The sequence below is a fragment of the Vipera ursinii genome (assembly GCF_947247035.1).
Source record: "Vipera ursinii genome assembly, chromosome: 1".
Classification (NCBI taxonomy): Eukaryota; Metazoa; Chordata; class Lepidosauria; order Squamata; family Viperidae; genus Vipera; species Vipera ursinii.
The window spans coordinates 190,500,171-190,517,908 of NC_139512.1; the positions used below are offsets into that span (position 1 = coordinate 190,500,171).

The 17,738-nt window shown below is 37.8% G+C and overlaps 1 protein-coding gene across 2 annotated transcripts in view; it reads right to left on the minus strand.

Annotated features, from left to right (window-relative positions):
* Positions 1 to 12,511: 12,511 nt before the first annotated feature.
* ITSN2 (intersectin 2) overlaps positions 12,512 to 17,738 on the minus strand; it is a 73,819-nt gene continuing 68,592 nt past the window's right edge. For both annotated transcript variants that reach the window (XM_083351815.1, XM_083351814.1), the window contains 5 exons: positions 17,002 to 17,123; positions 16,116 to 16,198; positions 15,593 to 15,676; positions 14,503 to 14,676; positions 12,512 to 14,267 (listed from right to left, as the gene is read on the minus strand). In XM_083351815.1, the coding sequence (XP_083207941.1) occupies positions 14,110 to 14,267; positions 14,503 to 14,676; positions 15,593 to 15,676; positions 16,116 to 16,198; positions 17,002 to 17,123 (621 nt within the window). In that variant the 3' untranslated portion in view covers positions 12,512 to 14,109. The remainder of the gene's footprint in view (positions 14,268 to 14,502; positions 14,677 to 15,592; positions 15,677 to 16,115; positions 16,199 to 17,001; positions 17,124 to 17,738) is intronic.

The window sequence follows — 17,738 nt, forward strand, 5'->3', positions numbered from 1 at the left end:
CCTCGACCCCATCTAGGCCACACTCAAAAGTGGCACATTGAGGCTGGGAAGCAGAGGCCTTGGCCTCACGTTCAGCCCTAATGCCACTGCTGCCATTCAAAAAAGGCCACCGTGCACCATTCCCCAAGGACATAAGCCTTGGCATAATTGTCCCCACTGCATGGCATTCCCCAGGATCTGCTGCACGCTGCTTATGTTCAAGTGGTGCTCTCTTTCTATTGACAGGGCCCTGTAGCCTATCTGAGGCTGCTCCAAGTTGCAAAAGGCCTTCGTTCTTGAAGCAACTTTGGAGAATGCTCTTCCATGGACTCTACAGCCTCTGGAAACTGTAAAAACACACTTCCTTCTCATACAATTTTCAGACACTCTGGGGGCTCTATGAGAGCACAGCCCTTTTGTAAGACTTCTGAAGGATTCAGAAGCCATGTGAGAGCACACCTCATTCTCATGCAGTCTCCACAGCCTCTAAATTTCTGCAAGAATGGGGCATGCTTTCCACAATTATTGTTGTCAGGTGTTGGTGAAGCCAAAAGGTCATGGTGTGTCATTGACACACATTGTAGGTTTGCCATCACTGAAATGGGTCTAAGACAACTTGGCACAGCCAGCTCAGCGCAGCCAGCTCATGGTCAGCTTGCCACCGCTAAGTTACCTCTTCCAACTCACCGCCGCCAAGTTGCCACAGGACAACTCCACACGGCCAACTCACTGTGGGGACAACTTGCTGTAGGTGGATGGAGGGAGAGCTAAGTGGGCAGGTGGGCAGAGCACAGAGTGGTAATGGAGGCTGGGGGGGTGTCCCATTTTCACACTTCCTGCTGCCACTGCCACCACACTGAGCTGCAGGCTGAAGAGGCTGGGGACAGTGGCAGTGTGTGTGTGTGTCTTTGTGTTTGGAACGTGGCTCAAGATCCAAAACAAAACAAACTCACTTGGAATTCCAGCAACAAAGTTTTATTTCAAAAGAAGCGTTTGCAAAGGCTTGGTGGACTGAAACACACACAGGAGTTCAGCCACACCTTACAGAGCTGTTTGACACATTTTTATATCCTATCCCTGACGCAGATTCCCACTCACCTATCGCACTTAACGCCCCTTCCCTAATCATCCAATAAACTTTCCGGACCGCCTAAAACCACTGTCCTTCCCATGTTCCAGGAAGCCCCTTTGTACACATCCTGTCTATCACCATCTAATTTTCTGTTACCACAGTCCAACTCCTATAGTTGTTTCGATATTTCCTCTTACAATTTGTAACTTCTGCTTTTCACATTTGTACCTGTCAATACTTAGATAAAATATTATTTCTTATCTTCAGTTGGCTTCTGCTTCAACCTTTAGACTCATTAGAAATTTCTGAATAATACTTTTATTCCTTTCATTTGTGTGAGAAAATAGGATGCCACCAGCCTCCATCGCCTCTCCGCCACCCATCCTGCCCATCGCTGCTGCCACCATCCCTGGCCTCTTTGGCTCAGGGTGGCAGCAGCGGCAGGGGTTGGGAAAATGGGAAGCTCCCGGCCACCACTCTGCACTCTGTCCACCTGATCGCTTTCTCACCTGCCCACCCAGGATACTCTTCCTCTGGCTGCCCAAAGCGAGTTGTCTCTGTGACAAGGTGACCCTGTGGAGTTGTCCTATTGTGACTTAGCAGTGGTGAGTTGGCATCGGCGACTTGTTGGTTCTCGGATGGCCACATTGAGCTGGCTGCACCAAGTTGTCCCATTCCACACTGAAACAGAGTAACATGCTTGTTTAAAGTGAGGCATAGCTCATTGGAAATGGAGGAAATGAGGCCTGCACAGAGAGGGTCATTGTATATAATATATTCTGAGAATTCACTGAGCTCTGGTGATGCCTTCAGGTGAAACACCTTCAGTATTACCTGGGTTGAATTGACAAATGTAGGACCAACTAATCAAAAGAGTGTTTTCTTGTGAACAGAAGATGATCTGGTTTTATTTTGTCACTTAGAGTGAAACAAGGTACCTGTGTGCAGGAACATAACAATGCAAACAGTAAAGTTTGGCAGCCTGTCCTCGTCTTTCACTTGTTTTGGTACTATAATGATGAAAATCTTGCCCCTTAATAGTTGCCTATTTCTTGTCAGTTGCTGCACTTCAGGGTGAGCCTGGGACTCTGCTATGTTTCATTTTTTCCTGTAGATAGATGGAAAATGGGGAAGGGAAAAATAGAATATTTTTTCCTCTATAAGATCTGTTTTAGAGAAAAACAATTACTTCCTCTGATACATATTTTAATGTATTTTAGTCAAGTTACTAATTTCCTTTTAGGTTCATCAAGATGGATGGTTGATTTCCCCCCCTTGAAATAATTGAATCTCTGTGCCATAGACTTTATATGCCAAGCTGTGAAAATGTAGTGGCAAGATTAGTGTGAAGGCAGCCATCTACAGTATCTGTGAAAAGAAGACAAGCTGCCTGCTTGTAAGACAAGACAAGGGAGCATAACGTGCAGAGCAAACCCAGAGGGATTATTGACTCTAATCCACAACATCAATGAAATGCATGGAACTCATAACTGAAGAATTGTGTGTGGGGGGGGAAGACCAGTTGTAAGACTTGAATCAGCACATACAAAAAGTTGCATTTAAGTTCCCCTCATGGACTCATTGCCGAGCTTTGAACATAAAGTACAGGTAGTCCTCAACTTACAACCATTCATTTAGTGACTGTTCGAAGTTACAACAGCACTGAAAAAAGTGACTTCTGCATTTTTCACACTTACGACCGTTGCATCATCCCCATGGTCATGAGATCAAAATTTGGATGCTTGGCATGTATTTATGATGGTTGCAGTGTCCCTGGATCACCTGATCGCCTTAAAATTAACCTGATGAGCAAAGTCAATGGGGAAGCCAGATTCACTTAATATCTGGAGTGATTCACATAACATTTTGTGGCAAGAAAGTAAAATGGGGCAAAACCCACTTAATAACTGCCTTGCTTAGCAACTTATCAATTTTGGGCTCGTGGTCATAAAAGTCAAAACTAGTCAGTCTCAAAGACAGTATCAGTGAGTAAATTTAATACCTTCATTTTAGAAGAGAAAAAAATCCTCAAAAGGCAAACATAGAGATTTGCAAGTATGAAATACGATTATGATGATTAGAAAGTGTGTACCATTTCTATATATATGCATCATAATTAACACGTGATTGGATTTGCATATAAAAGTGCATTCTGTCATTTTAAAGTTTGTTAGTTCAGTCTTAACTGCCATTGAGAGTAAGAAAGAATGAAACTTGTCTTTGACTTTCTGTTATTATCTAGTATATTTTAACATTCTATGCTTTTCTGCTCATATATTTGTTTTCTGCTTTCCTTGTATTTTTCCTTCTACTAGGCTTCTTCTGCTCCAGGATCCTCCGTCTCATTATGTGTGCTCCTTCCTCCATTTCATCCCCTTTTTGAGTCCCAGAGTCCTCCCTATAGTTCTTATTTCCCTTCTTTTCTTCCTCCATTTCCCTTCTCTCTCCTTTCCATTTCTCCATCTGCCTCCCCTCCAATTATCATTCTCCCCTCAGTCTTACTTCCTCCATCTGTTCCATCTCATTTCTTTCATTTGCTTCCTCCATTTCCCCCTTATCTCCATTCACCTTCTATTTTTTTCCCTTCACCCTTCCTACAGCTGTCCCCCACAGAACTGGTCAGTTCTCCAAATGCTTTGCCATCTCTCCCAGAATATGTAGCCCCCCCTACCTCATCTCCTGTCCTTCAGTCACCTGCTCTTTCAGCCACGGATACCTCTTTGGCCTCACAAAATCCTCCAGTTTCCGAACCAAAATACGGTCAGGACTTCAGTGCTTATCATTCCCATAACCCTTTCTTCCTCCCCGTACTTCTGCCTATCCAGTCTCAGAGGAGGTATCAAGCCCGGCAGAAGAATAGTGACAGTGTTAAATATCCCTGAAGACAGAAGATGCTTTGGGTTTCTTCGGTGCTCTGGTCCATAAATAAAAGCCACTTTTCTACAGTAGAGCAGATTCAAATGTTTGTGGTGGTAATGCTTCCCAAATGTACAGTAAAAATGACGGACGGCTTAGGAGAAAGTTTCTTCAGGATTCACTGCTAATTGTATTTTAAGCACCATGGAGTGAAGAAGAAGAACTAAGACATTGTGTAATTATGGAGTTTATGTATTGTCTGCCCACATAATATTGTTATTTCCCTTAATGTTTGTAATAGGTATATCATACACACTCTTTGAAGCTGGAATATATGCTATATTTTTTGTTTGGTGCAATATAGTTCTTGTAAATCTATATAAAGCATAACATAAAATTTTTACCAGGGATTAAAGGTACCCAGCTGTATGGGAAAGATCATCACTGCCAATGGATTTGGCTTCAAGGTCATTTATAATGTAAATATATTGTATAATAGGCAAAAAAAATAAAATGAGGCTGTCTCATGTTTTGTAATGGAGAGTGCTAGCTAGCCCATCCCTAGAAGTGCAGTTTGCAAGACTCCTTACTTCAGATATTGAAATATGACTTACAAATGAACTTAGATCAAATAAAAACTCATTTGAAATGTGGCCTACATCTTACTCTAAAATGAAACCATCATTCCCCAGCTTATGTGTTGTATTTAAATTCATTTCAAAAGCTTGCTTTGTCATGGTAACTTCTTTTTCAGAATAAGAAGTTAAGCTTTGCCTTATTAGTATCAGAACTATGGCATATATATATATATGAAGGGAAAGATTAAACACTTCCTTCATCTGCTGAAAATAGCCCTACTCTAAACAAACACATATATTTTGTTTTTGTTTGAAACCATTTTCTGCAGTGTGGCAGAAATGACAGGAAGAAAGGATGGAGTGGAAATGGTCATTAAAATCCATGAAGCTCCTTTTTCAGGAGGGGAAACGGTCTCTAGTGATTAAAATAAGGCCCTCTAAAATATGCTTTGTGGGAAGTGTAATTTGGTCCTTAATGTCTTGAATAACTAAAATTTCTTCTAAAAAGGTCCATTAATTTATAGGTAAAGGGCAATTGCCATCTCAAAATGTCAACCTCGGTAATGCTGAAAAGGTGTTGGGGCTTCATTTAATACAATTTGTATAGCAACTGAAATACTTGGTTTTTGTATTGGCTTGAATGAATTAACTTTCATATAAAGTGGATAGAAATATCCTGATTCAGTGGTGTTGATTCACATGGGTGATAAAAATAAACTCATTTTATGGTAAGAAGATGTTACGAAAATTGGGACTATAAGAGTAATTTGTGTAAAATATTTGTATTAGATATTATTTAAGCTATCAAACAGGAAATATTAACTCTCTACTCTGAAGTAATAATATGTGATGGCCACAGATTCACCGAGTGCTCTTTCTGCTCACTCAGGGAGGTGCATCTTTAGAAAGTTATAGTCCGTCATCTTACGATCCTTTCTTCCTGAAGACTTCTCCAGATTTGTGGAAGGTGAGAGGCTGTGCGCTCCCATTTTCCTGATGAGCTCCTGTTGACTTCTTTTTCTTAGCCTTCTGTGAAAGACGGGCTTGGGTTAGAGATTTTAAAAGAAGAGGTGGAAAATACCTCACAGGTATTTGTGGGTAGTTGTGGGATTGGCCTCCTGGCTACTGAAACCTAAATAAGGACACCTCACGGCAGAGCTGGCCTTGCCTTTCCTGTGAAGATTCTCACCTTTCCCCCTTCCCACGTTTGAGAGCATGTGCAGTTTTTGTAGTTCCCAGTTTCTAGCTGCTTAAATAGAACGGAGTTGTAATTTCTAAGAATATAGGAGGGAAGAACCATGAAGACAAAAAATATACACACTCGAAATGGATATTGCTTGTAACTGCTGGAGCATAATTTACATGGTCTTACAGAGCAGTTACAGAACTAGTTTCATCTTGTTTGCCTCTCTTTGTGTAAGTCTTTTAAATGATGGTGAAAATAAAGTGATAAAATATTCAAGGTAATGCTCACATCACACATAAAAGATTAATTGGTGTAGTTACTCCTATATTATAGATTAGGGAGTGAAAATACAAAAAGGTTAGCTTGCTGAATGCTATCCAAGATGTTCCTGGTTGAGCTGAAGATGGAGCAGTCAGTCAGAGGGTTTATCTAGTACCTGACTCAGTTGCCTTGGCCAGAAACCAGATCTTTTTCAGGGAGCCCTTTGTTTGCCAGTGGACAAGAAAAAAGAAGGGGCCAGCTTTACCTTCAACCTTAATCCTTACTTGGCATTTGGGTCTAGCTAAAAATAATTCAAAGTTGAATTGTGGGATGGAGGAATTGGCCATGGCCAAGAATAGGAAGACAGAAATTCAGTATCTAAACTCCACCAGTCGTGAACCAAGTAGGTTTGGTATCTTCTTGCAGAGTGACATGACTGCACTTTTCTTTCAAGGTTCGGTATTCAAGCTTCTCAATGCTCCTTGGTGTGTATAGCAACTGAACTACAGGTAGTCCTCAACTTACAACAGTTCATTTAGTGATCATTTGAAGTTACAATGGCACTGAAAAAAGGGGACTTATGACCGTTTTTCACACGACCACTGAAGCATCCCCATGGTCATGTGATCAAAATTCAGACACTTGGCAACTGAATCGTTGCAGTGTCCCAGGACCATGTGGTCACCATTTGCGACCTTCTGACAAACAAAGTCAATGAAGAAGCCAGATTCACTTTACAACTGTGTTATAACTTAACAACTGCAGTGATGCACTTAACAACTGTGGAAAGAAAGCTTGTAAAATAGAGCAAAACTCACTTAACAACCATCTTAGCAACAGAAAGTTTGGGCTCAATTGTCATAAATCGAGGACTATTTGTATAGGTCTGACTAATTTGATGTCATGAAGTACTGAAATATTAATACTAGCTGTTTTCTCACTCTAGGCATCTGTTCCTCCTTTAGACGACCCCTTGTTAAAGGAAGTAGAAGGACGATACATTGAAGCCAGCATTATGCGGCAATGTGAAACAGGTTCTGTAATATTTCTCTTTGCTTCTGATACTCTTCAGGTTTAATGTCTCTTTAGAGATCCTAGACCAGGTTTTGAATTATTCTTTCATCTTTCCCTATTGCATTAATCTTAAAATACCAATTTGAAAATATTGGAAACCGTTTCCACGATGTGATATATACAACAGATGATATGTTTGTAACTTGGGATTGGGGCGGGGGCGGGAAGATTGGATTTGGCTGAATACTGTACAGGTTTTGTTTTTTCATCAGAAAGTTTGCCTAATGAGGAGGAAAAAGCCTTTTTTCTATATTCCTTGCAACTTTCCACAGGAAAATTATATTCCTCTAAAGATGTTCATGAACTACGTAAGACTGAGTTACCACCACTTCCTTTGGGTCGGCAACAGATGAACCCCATAGAGTGGCTGAAAATCCCATTCCAGTATATGGAAAGTGACGTCCGTCAAAAATGCCGGTAAAGTTTGAGAAACCTTTACATTTTAAAATTCATTCTCTTTTGAATAGCAATCAAATATAAAAGTTGATTATAAAGGGTATAATGATGACATTCTGTGAACCCTTTGGAATACAAACTTTACCATTTTGTTATATAAATGACTATATGTTTCTAAATTACCTATAATTAGCACTAGCCAAGATTTGTAATTAACAAAATATAGCCTGTAATCTTTTCTAGCAGGGGATATTAATAGAAACCAGAGTGCAAAACCACTGAAGCCATTCTACCCTTTCTTGAGGATATGGTTGATTCCTAGCTGCTGTAACAATTCATTTGGCATGCTGGTTTTGTCAATTTATTCTCTCTCTCCCCCCCCCCCCCGTTCTATATTTCTCTATTATTCTTTTTTATTGAAACTCCTATTTAGAATTCCCACTATTCAGTTTTGATTCACCCCAGTTTTTTCCTTAACTCAATTTATCTATTGAGTTTGCATTTATTCCTACAAAAAGAATCTTCAACAAAGTTGAAATAAGTGTGCGTGACTAGTGAGGTCCGTAGTGGAATTGAACCTTTGCTAGTTCCAGTTTGGTAACATGGGAGCCATTAGATTACAATATGCAGTTTTCCTTTATTCCACTACTTCAGAAAAAAAGCATTCTCATTTTCCACAGCTGTTGTATCTTCTTAAACTGTTATATTTCTGAGATCCTTCAGTATAACTCATTTGTTTTGCTCATTGAAGGGCAGTTTACTACAGGGCTCGTTTTTTGTGGAATTGTAGTTGAGAATAATAGAATCCCTTCTCGTGATGAGACTCAGTTCTCGTTCTTCCTAATGTTGCTTCCGGTTTCACTTTGTCAGAACAGAATGTAGTTCTTTGCAATAACTTGTATATCCACGTGTCTGCAGCTAGCCACAATGCTGGCAAGATGACATTTGCTTTTTTGTACTTGTACTTCACAGTGCAAGGTCAAAAGGGGTTGTTGATTGTATTGTATGTGTATTTTGCTTCTTTTATCTCTCTCTCCCTCCCACTCCCCACGGATGGTCATATGCCTGCTTGGTTCCTTCTAGGATTATATGACATATATCCCATTTGCCAGAAAAACTATTATATGAAACTGTAGAGGGAGGGGAAAAGTTATTCAAGCCAAAATAAAGTGGTTTCTTGGAGGAGGAATATAATGAGCCATCAGTGAAAATACAAAAAATCTTTCCAGTGTTGCACAGAATAGAACTGAGTATTGTGTAGGACAGCATGCCAGATAATGACATTAGTATATTAGTAATAAAATGAGTTGATTAAAAATCCCAGGATATTTTTTCTAGATATCAATACTAAACAGCAACCACATGTATGAGGTTTGTAAACCAGACGAACGCTTTCTTTTCATTAGTTACAGATTAATCCTTTTGTCTAATCTATTTTCACATAAAAGAGTATAAACTTTATTAGTTTTATCTTGGAAGAAGTCTAATGTACCTCTTTTAATTTTATTTTTTTTAATTTGTGTATCTGCCACCTCGTATTTGTGACTTTGGGCAGTTCCAAGTTAAAAAAAACAATAAAGACAGTAACACAACCAATAAAGAAACACAGGAAAACAGTAAGAAACACAATAGCTAAATAAATACCTAATTGAAACCAACAATCATAAAAAAGCAGGAAAGTGCAAGTCTTGGATCAATAAGTATAACCGTCTAGCAAGCTCCAAACCTTAACCAGTTCAGGATCATTGAGACAAGCATGTCTTTAGAGCCTTTCACATAGCAAGCCAGATCCACCACCAGGGAATGATATTCCCAAGGGCAGGCGCTGGGCCAAGAAAGCCTCTCCCTCCCCCCAAGTCCCATCAGTTGAGACTGTTTCATGGACAGGACTCTTTTAACACAGGCTTTCCGCTAGAACTGATGGGACGGGCAGAGGTAAGTAGAGCGGGGCTTCTCGATATAGAGGGAAACCGTTCTTATACTCTCACTTGAGGCTTCCCCTGATTTATATTCAAGTATGCACAAAGATTCATGATGTATCGGGCTGAGATTTTGTTCTCTAATTTAAAACTGATTTGAGTCATACTCTTCTTTAATTTTTTTAATTTCCACTTTCAGTGGTTCAGGACTAGGCTGTGTGGGATAGTTAGTGACTTGTAGAAAGATAAATCTCTTCTGTGAAGTAGAATTCAGGATACGCTCCTAGGAATCCTTCAGTAAGACCCACCTTCATAAGAATTAGAAATGGAATATGATGATGAATGCAACTGACATTCTAACACATCGCTAACCATCTCTTTTCCAATGCATTGAAGCTATTTAGCAAAATAACTAAATTTTCTTTTTACCGTTTTTAGCATTTGTTTTTCCCTTCCTTCCTTATTAAAGGTCAGTTTTAGAATAAAAAAATCAACACACATACCCACCCACCCCAATCTGATCCATTTAAAATACAATGGCTTTGGTTAAACAGTAAACATTCAGAGTCTGATCTATGTATTTTGGAAGAATAATTGAATTGGGTAGGCAATATTACAGTAATTAGATCCAACAGAGACCTTGAAATTTCAGCTCCAGAAAACAAGAGGAATTGGCTGGAGCAAATCCTTATAACTGATCTCTAAGGAAGTGTGTGGTTCCTGTTCTTATTCTCCTTCTTTTTTGTAGGAAGGCACATATGAGAGCTAGGAAAGGTAAAGAGCAAGAGAAAGCAAGGAAGAAGGAAATAAACTTTCTCCCTAGGTGCTCAACAACCAGGAAAGCCAGGAACCTGCTCTCCAATTCAAAAAAGGAAATGATCTGGGTCTAGCCCCAGGTCTTCCGCCAACATTGTAACAGTCTGCCTTTTAAAGCCAAGGGGGAAGAGGCTTCCCACTGAAGATGATTTGTCTTCTCCCTCACAGAATAATTCCATATTATTCATTTACTGTGCATTTTATATTGTCCGCAGCTCCACCGTTTTCAACAGTAACAAGGTTTGGTTTTATGTGTCACTGAAAGAGAAAGGTGACGTTTGAAAATTGGCCACCTCTTTGAGTGTCAAGCAGCATCAGTTAGCACAGCATGCAACTGGTTCAACAAACACTGGTGCTGAGTAACAGCGGGCAGCATTAACAATCCTAATTTCATTCTGTTAAAAGGCAAAAAATGAGCACAACTAGAAACCAGAGTACTATGGATTTCAAGAGCTGGGGTGACTCGGCCTGGCCTCCACTGAAGAAGAGATGCCCCTCTGTCAGGAAATCAGAGTTCACCCAAATGGCCAGTCTCTTGTCAAAGCAGATATTTACTGGCTCATCAGTCCAGAAACCAAAAATAAAATCTGCTTTCTATTGATCTTTCTTTGAAACTGATTCCTCGTAAAGGGATAATGCCAAAATTTGGTCCATAAAAGTGTGATCCAATTACTTAGAAGGAATGATTAGGAGCTTCTTTCCGCATCAGGTCCTACTGAGAATAGTAAAACATAGGCTACAGGGATTTTATGCTTAAACGCTGCATAAAATTGTGATTGCATATTGCTGCTTTCAAAAGTATTGGTAAGCAGCTGCTTCATATTTTCTTACAGGGGAAAATCACAGAATGTGGCTATATAAGTACATTTTACTTAGAAGCGTAAGCGGAATAGGGTTAGACGGTGGGTGCTTCAGATAACAGAAATAAAAAGATGTTTTGGGGCACACAGGGATATGCTCTTAAAAGCAGCTGCGTTTTTTCCCCAGCAAGTGTGTGCACTTGTTGTTGCTGGAAAAAATACATTTGGCTTAAGAAGTTGCAGTCTGATACTAGGAGAGTGCCTGGCATGCTCGAAAGCATCTTTTGTCTTTAAATCCAAGGCTCTGCTAATGCCAGTTGAATTGTCCTAAAAGACTGAACAACAGACTCTTATAAATTTAGCATGAATATGGCTTTTGCTGTTTCCCTAAATTGTTTTTCTGTTCAGATACAAAGCAAGATTAACAGCCTGTCCACAAAGCAGCTAAAAAAAATATTCAGTTACTTCATTTCTAAAGGCTCATTGAGAGATTAGTGATTCTGCTCTTGGTGCAATATAGATTTTTAACATTCCTTTAAAGTAAGGAATCTTCAATAGAGTTAAAAGTTCACTCAAGAGTTTATTAATCTTTAAAGCTCAGAGATGAGCTTTAATTCTCCTCTGTCACCAGAAATGAAATGTTCTTTATCCATGTAACTTAGTGTCTTTAGCTTCATTTGATGCAATTTTATGGCATTGTCTTTTTGGACAAGTACTGAAATTATAAAACCTAGATAATGTGCAGGAACAAAGATAGAGTTAGTGTTAGCTTACAGGAAAATACAGTTTTTTCAAATAAAAACATTATTTTTCCAAGTTTCATTTTTAGAGACTGAAGTGGAAGTAATTTCAAGCCAATTGCCTAGTCCTACATTGTTTATTGTTATGAACTGTTAAAATATACCTGATAATAAAAAGTATAGTCTTCTTTGGTTAGAAATAATCTCTTGAGGTAAAGTGAAAAATCTCATAGGAATAGGAGGAGTTGACGCCCAATTATTCAAAGGCACAGAAAGTAATGTGCACTCTTGATTTCAGGATACACTTACGTGCACCGTGCACATGTGAGCAAGTAGAAAAGAACCAGAAATGCATTGTGTATTGTTAGCAGGCAGATTACTTTTCCTGATGTGTTCTGGGAAGGAATGGACGTTATGAACAATTGAATGAGAACTTCTGCTTGGAAGAATTTTTTTAACATTGACATTTCCTCTTTTTCTGTTGGCCTGAAGCATATCAGTTGCAAATAAAAAAGAAACAAACCAAAAATTTAAATGCTCTAAAATTGTGACAAAATTGTCTTTGTAGCACTCTTTAGAGCTATGTTTACTTTCTCTATACCCAAGAAATATACTTGTGTGTATGAATACATGAATTTCAAGATAAATTGTATATCCTCACAGTACCATCAGAATTATTTCTTTTAAAATGTTTTAACTGTTTTAAATGTAATTGTTTTCTTATGGTATAAACCTGGACTCCCCCCCCCCCTCTTTATTGTATTGGAGTTTTTAAACTGCAATTTGGCTTATGTAAACTTGGAATAGTGCGTGTTTCTTTTCCACATGCCCAGAAATGACTGTCATACAGAAGTTTATACAATGTGTTTAATTTCAATTAATTGAATATATACTTTGGGAACAAACGTTTTTTATTTCATATTAATAAAAATGCATTTCAGAAAACTGTTTCTCGGGTTTGCAGTTCACTTAGCTATATGGAAAGGCAGCACTTAAGGCATACATCTTCATTCATTGTTTTAAATTAAAAGTAATACATATATCTGAGATGCATATTCAAAATATACAGCTCTTACTCAACCCTTACATTCTATAAAGAGGAACGCTCCACAATAAAGAGCATGGCTCAATAGCAGCACATTTTTAAAAAAAACTGCAAATAAATAAACACTAGCTAGGCTCTATTAGTAAAGCCATACCAGAGGAATTTGGATGGATACTCTTGACCTGAACATTAAATTCCATAAAATCCTATATAGCAATCCCGACAGTAAATTTAAATGGTTTTAAAGCATTGATAATTTTGCATGGTTTCATTCCTAGATTCTTTCTTACTCATTTACATTCCAGAATACAATAAAATTGGCTTAAGAAAAACAATATGCCACGTATTAATATGTAGAGAAATGAACAGTACATTCACCAACTTATTTTATTTCTTATAAAGCCCAAGGTAACATTAACTTCCTCCTCCTTGGAATCTTTGTCTTGGACATGTTTTAGCTGCATGTTTTATTGAGATCTGCAAGAAACTCCACTTTTCAAAACATGATTAGGCCAATCATTTGGAGGCATGGTTCTCTGAAGCCATGGCTTGAGCATTAGGGTGGCTTGGCATGGCTGCTTCAAAAGCCGCTCCCTTACTGTATGGACATGCACACACTTTCCTGGGATGGCTACCGATGGGCCACCTTGAAGAGGATGTGTCTCCTGATGCCTTAAGCAGTGGCTTTAGAGAGTGCTTTGGTTGTTTGTTTCTGCAGATGAGTCACATAGCCCATGTCATGATGTCCCATATTAGACAAAATAATTTCTCTTTACCACCAAAAAAACCTTGGTAAATTTGCAAAATTATTAAAAGAACTGGAGAGAGAGAGAGAGATTTTATTTCCTTTTTTAAAAAACAGAAGCAAGTTTTTAAAAGGCTGCACTTTTTGTCAGTATAGAATCTTGAAAGGATCCTGAAGTGCTGAAACTTCTTTCACAATTATATCCTGAGATACCTGAGATAAGGGTCAATCAGACTCCAGTTTTTGAACCTGAGGAATGATTTTAGCCGAGAACTAAAATATCCTATGGTTCATTGAAATCTAAGCGGAGCTATTTCAAACATTTTAAATTGCCAGATTCCTTGGTAATGCTTAAAAGGAATCTGAAATAAACACTGGCATTTACTTTAAATTTACTTTCAATAAAGAAAGGCACTGTCTTATATTATCTCATATACAGTATATTGCATAGATTGCCACCAACACAGGAGTGCAAAGCACAGAGCTAAATAATATATACTTGGAGAAACAAAGTCCGTGTGACTAGGCAAAATGAATTTGCAGCAGTATATATTAAAATACCACTTGTAAAACATGCCAGTAAAATCAGTTCAATGATCTATGCTGGTCCTGACTGTTATAAATAAAACACATTTTCTTTCTTTAAACAAGTGTTTTCTGGTCAAATAACTGTAAATCAAAGCGTACCCGAACTTCCCCTGTTTGTACTTCATGCAATAGTAAATGTTTAGTTGTAGGTCCCTTGTTTTCTTGCTCTGTCCTGATTTTGGCTACAGGAACTTCAGTGCGACCCAAAAACTCTGCGTAACAACAACAAAATTCCTAAGTCAGATCACCAAATGTGAAACACATTCATGAATAGACAATGAAGAGAGATCTTAAAGAAATAAAGAAAATTAAGCATTATCACAGCATATTCTGGACAATCAAAATCAGTAGAAGTCTGGCTACTTTTTGAGCCTATGCTTCTATTTTCTATTCACTAAAATTGGAAGGAAATTTTAAATATGGTCAAATACAGAATTGCACACATACCATCAGGTGAAAACTGATCCCTGTCAAACATGGTGATGCACAATACATCTTGATAAAGGTCTTTGATGAAGAATTGACAGTTAAAGTTCCATTTGGGGTTCAAGGTATCTGGCAGTGTTCTGGTAGTGTAGCTTTGAGATCCCATGCTAACTTCGCAATATGGATTGCTTTTTCCTTAATTCAAAACAGAAGTGCATCTATTTATTTATATATTAAATTTATATGCCACCCATCTCATCTGCAAAGCAACTCTGGTGCATTACAATTAAAATAATATAAAAATATTGAGAACCTTAAATATGGAAATAAAAACCAAAGGCAAGATTGGTACAGCATTGGCACCATACAGGTAGTCCTCGACTTATAACAGTTCATTTAATGACTGTTCAAAGTTACAAGAGCACTGAAAAAAGTGACATGACCATTTTTCATACTTATGACCCTTGTAGCATCCCCATGGTCATGTGATCAAAATTCAGACTTGGCGACTGACTCATGATGGTTGCAGTGTCCCGGGGTCATGTGATCCCCTTTTGCAACCTTCTGACAAGCAAAGTCAATGGGGAAGCCAGATTCACTTTGCAACCATGGTACTAACTTAACAACTACAGTGATTCACTTAACAATTGTGGCAAGAAAGGTCATAAAATGGGAGAAAACTTATTTAACAACTGTCTCACTTAGCAACATAAATTTTGGGCTCAATTATGGTTGTAGGTCAAGGACTACCTGTACTTATTAGTCCACTAGCCACTCCAACACAAAGCACCAAGCCAACTGGCACAGCCAGGTTTTAACACCTTCCAGAAGGTTGAAAGGGTGCATTCACAACAGCTTCTCCAAAGAATAACTTTATGGTTTTAATATCTGGTTATAAATGTCTTTGATTATTTTCAACATGTTTGTTTATAATGTCCCACCTTTTTTATTTATATATTCATACTATGCAGGGAAAAAATCTTCCCTGCAAGGCTACATATTATATTTTGGAAATACGTGCTTGGCAACCTCTACTTCTAACAGCAAATCTCCCCTCAATTAGTTTAAACTATTTGGCCAGATAGTTGACAACTCATCCCTAAATTGTTACCATTAGGTTTACAGGCTTTTAATTCAGTTGCTTCAATCACATTCACCATCAAGCGTCCTATTCCTGAGCTTTTTTGTGATCGAGCTGAAAAAAAAATAAAAATGAGATGTGAAAAAAGAATTTCAGAACATGCTATCTATTGGCAGATTTACACAAAAGTTATTTCTGTAGTTTGCAAGTTGATCAATTTGTTCTGGATCGTTTCATGAATACTAGGTACTACTCCACAGCAACCAGGTTGTCAATTGGTATTTATGCAGATCTATGAAATTTCTGGAGCTGATACACAATCAGTGTTTTTCTGTTAACACATCTACACCTAAATAAAAAGGAATCTAGCACATCTTTAGAGATGGTACTACTCAACTTATTTAAAACCCAAAGTATCTTTGATGAATACTGCTGTCTTAGAATGTTTGAAAATGTCACCTGGCTAGCAAAAGATATCACTTGACATAAATGCCAAGTCCTTCCAATCTCACAAAAACAGCTGCTACTAAAAGTTACAATCGCAGATCAGCACCTTGGTAAGCCTTTTCATGTTTCTTTTTTTCAGTTTCAATATATTGTTCTGAAGCTCCTTTAATTTTCTGGACCCAGGCAGTTCTACAAGAATGAATAATTTTGTTAAAGGACAATAATATAAACAAATTCCTTGTGAGTCTAATCACATTTGCCCAATAAAGTTCTATTCTGTTCTATTCTATTCTATTCTATTCTATTCTATTCTATTCTATTCTATTCTATTCTATTCTATTCTATTCTATTCTATTCTATTCAAAAACAATTTATTAAGAGATTTGGTTTTATCTGAACACAAATCTGTGAATGTCACATTCTAATGTATTGGCTCCTGAAAACATACGAAATATCCTTGTTAACCAAGAAATCTTTAAATATGGGATATACAGTACATATATAGACGTACTGATCACTATGTTTGTACCCATATAATAAAACAGCAAATTTCTCTATTCTCACTACCATTTATTATAGAATGTTAAAGTTGCAAGAGACTAATTAAGGGATTTTGTATGCCAATCTCCCTTAGGACAATTAGTATTCTCTTTACTTTCATTATATCTGGTTTTTGGGTTCCTACTCCTTAGAAAGATGATGAATCCTACAATTTCTGCAGTTCGTGAAATTACCAATCTATTTTTTATGGATTAAGATACAAAGTAGAGGTATGCAGCCAAATTGTGATACACCTTTGCTTTTGAACACTTTTTTCAATGATTTTCTCCAGAAGTAGCTTTTTGGATATGAATAAAAGATTTACTACAGTCAAAGAATCCAAGAACAAACATAATAACAAAAAAGAAAACAGCATATGTTTTGACATTTCATGGGGAAAAAATTCAGAAAATGTTTTATTTCTTTTTTTACCCAAGAATTTAGAAGCTCACCTCTCATTAATATTGTCTGTTTTCAGGGTGTAGACTCGGTCAATATGGGAGATGTGGAAAATTGGTTCATCGCTAGAAGGGTCAGTTGGCAATTTCACTAGGACTTCATTAAGAAAAATAGGCTGGAAGAAACAGATTTTGATTCAATTAAGTTGAAACGTTTCAACAAAAAGTGACAGACTGATTAGCAAAGAAGGACTGAGAAATTTGCTAATCTGAAGAGGCTTGTTTTGAATAAAATTTTGCATTGAAATTAGAAATGATTTTGAAAGAAGAATCAACTATTCATGCAAGTAACATTTAATTCAGTGCATTAATCTTTAAAAAAGCAAGTTGAAGGAATTTGATAACCACTATCACTGCACCTATTAATTTTCTCTATAAATCTGGCAGACATACTTTTTGAAAAACCTATTGTCCCCATTAATTATAAGAGCCTTGGTGGAGCAGTGGGCTAATGCCTCCTTAAGTAACACCAGCTGCCTGCAATTAGTGCAGGTTCACATCCCACCAGGCTTAAGGTTGACTCAGCCTTCCATCCTTCCCAGGTAGGTAAAATGAGGACCCAGATTGTTGGGGGCAATAAGCTGACTTTGTAATAATGCCGCTTGGGGTGTGTGTGTGAAAGCCCTAACAAGCAGGCATATACATAGAATGAAGGCTACTGCTAAGCTTGTAAGCCGCCCTGAGTCTTCAGAGAAGGGCGGGATATAAATGGAATTAAAATTAAAAAAAAA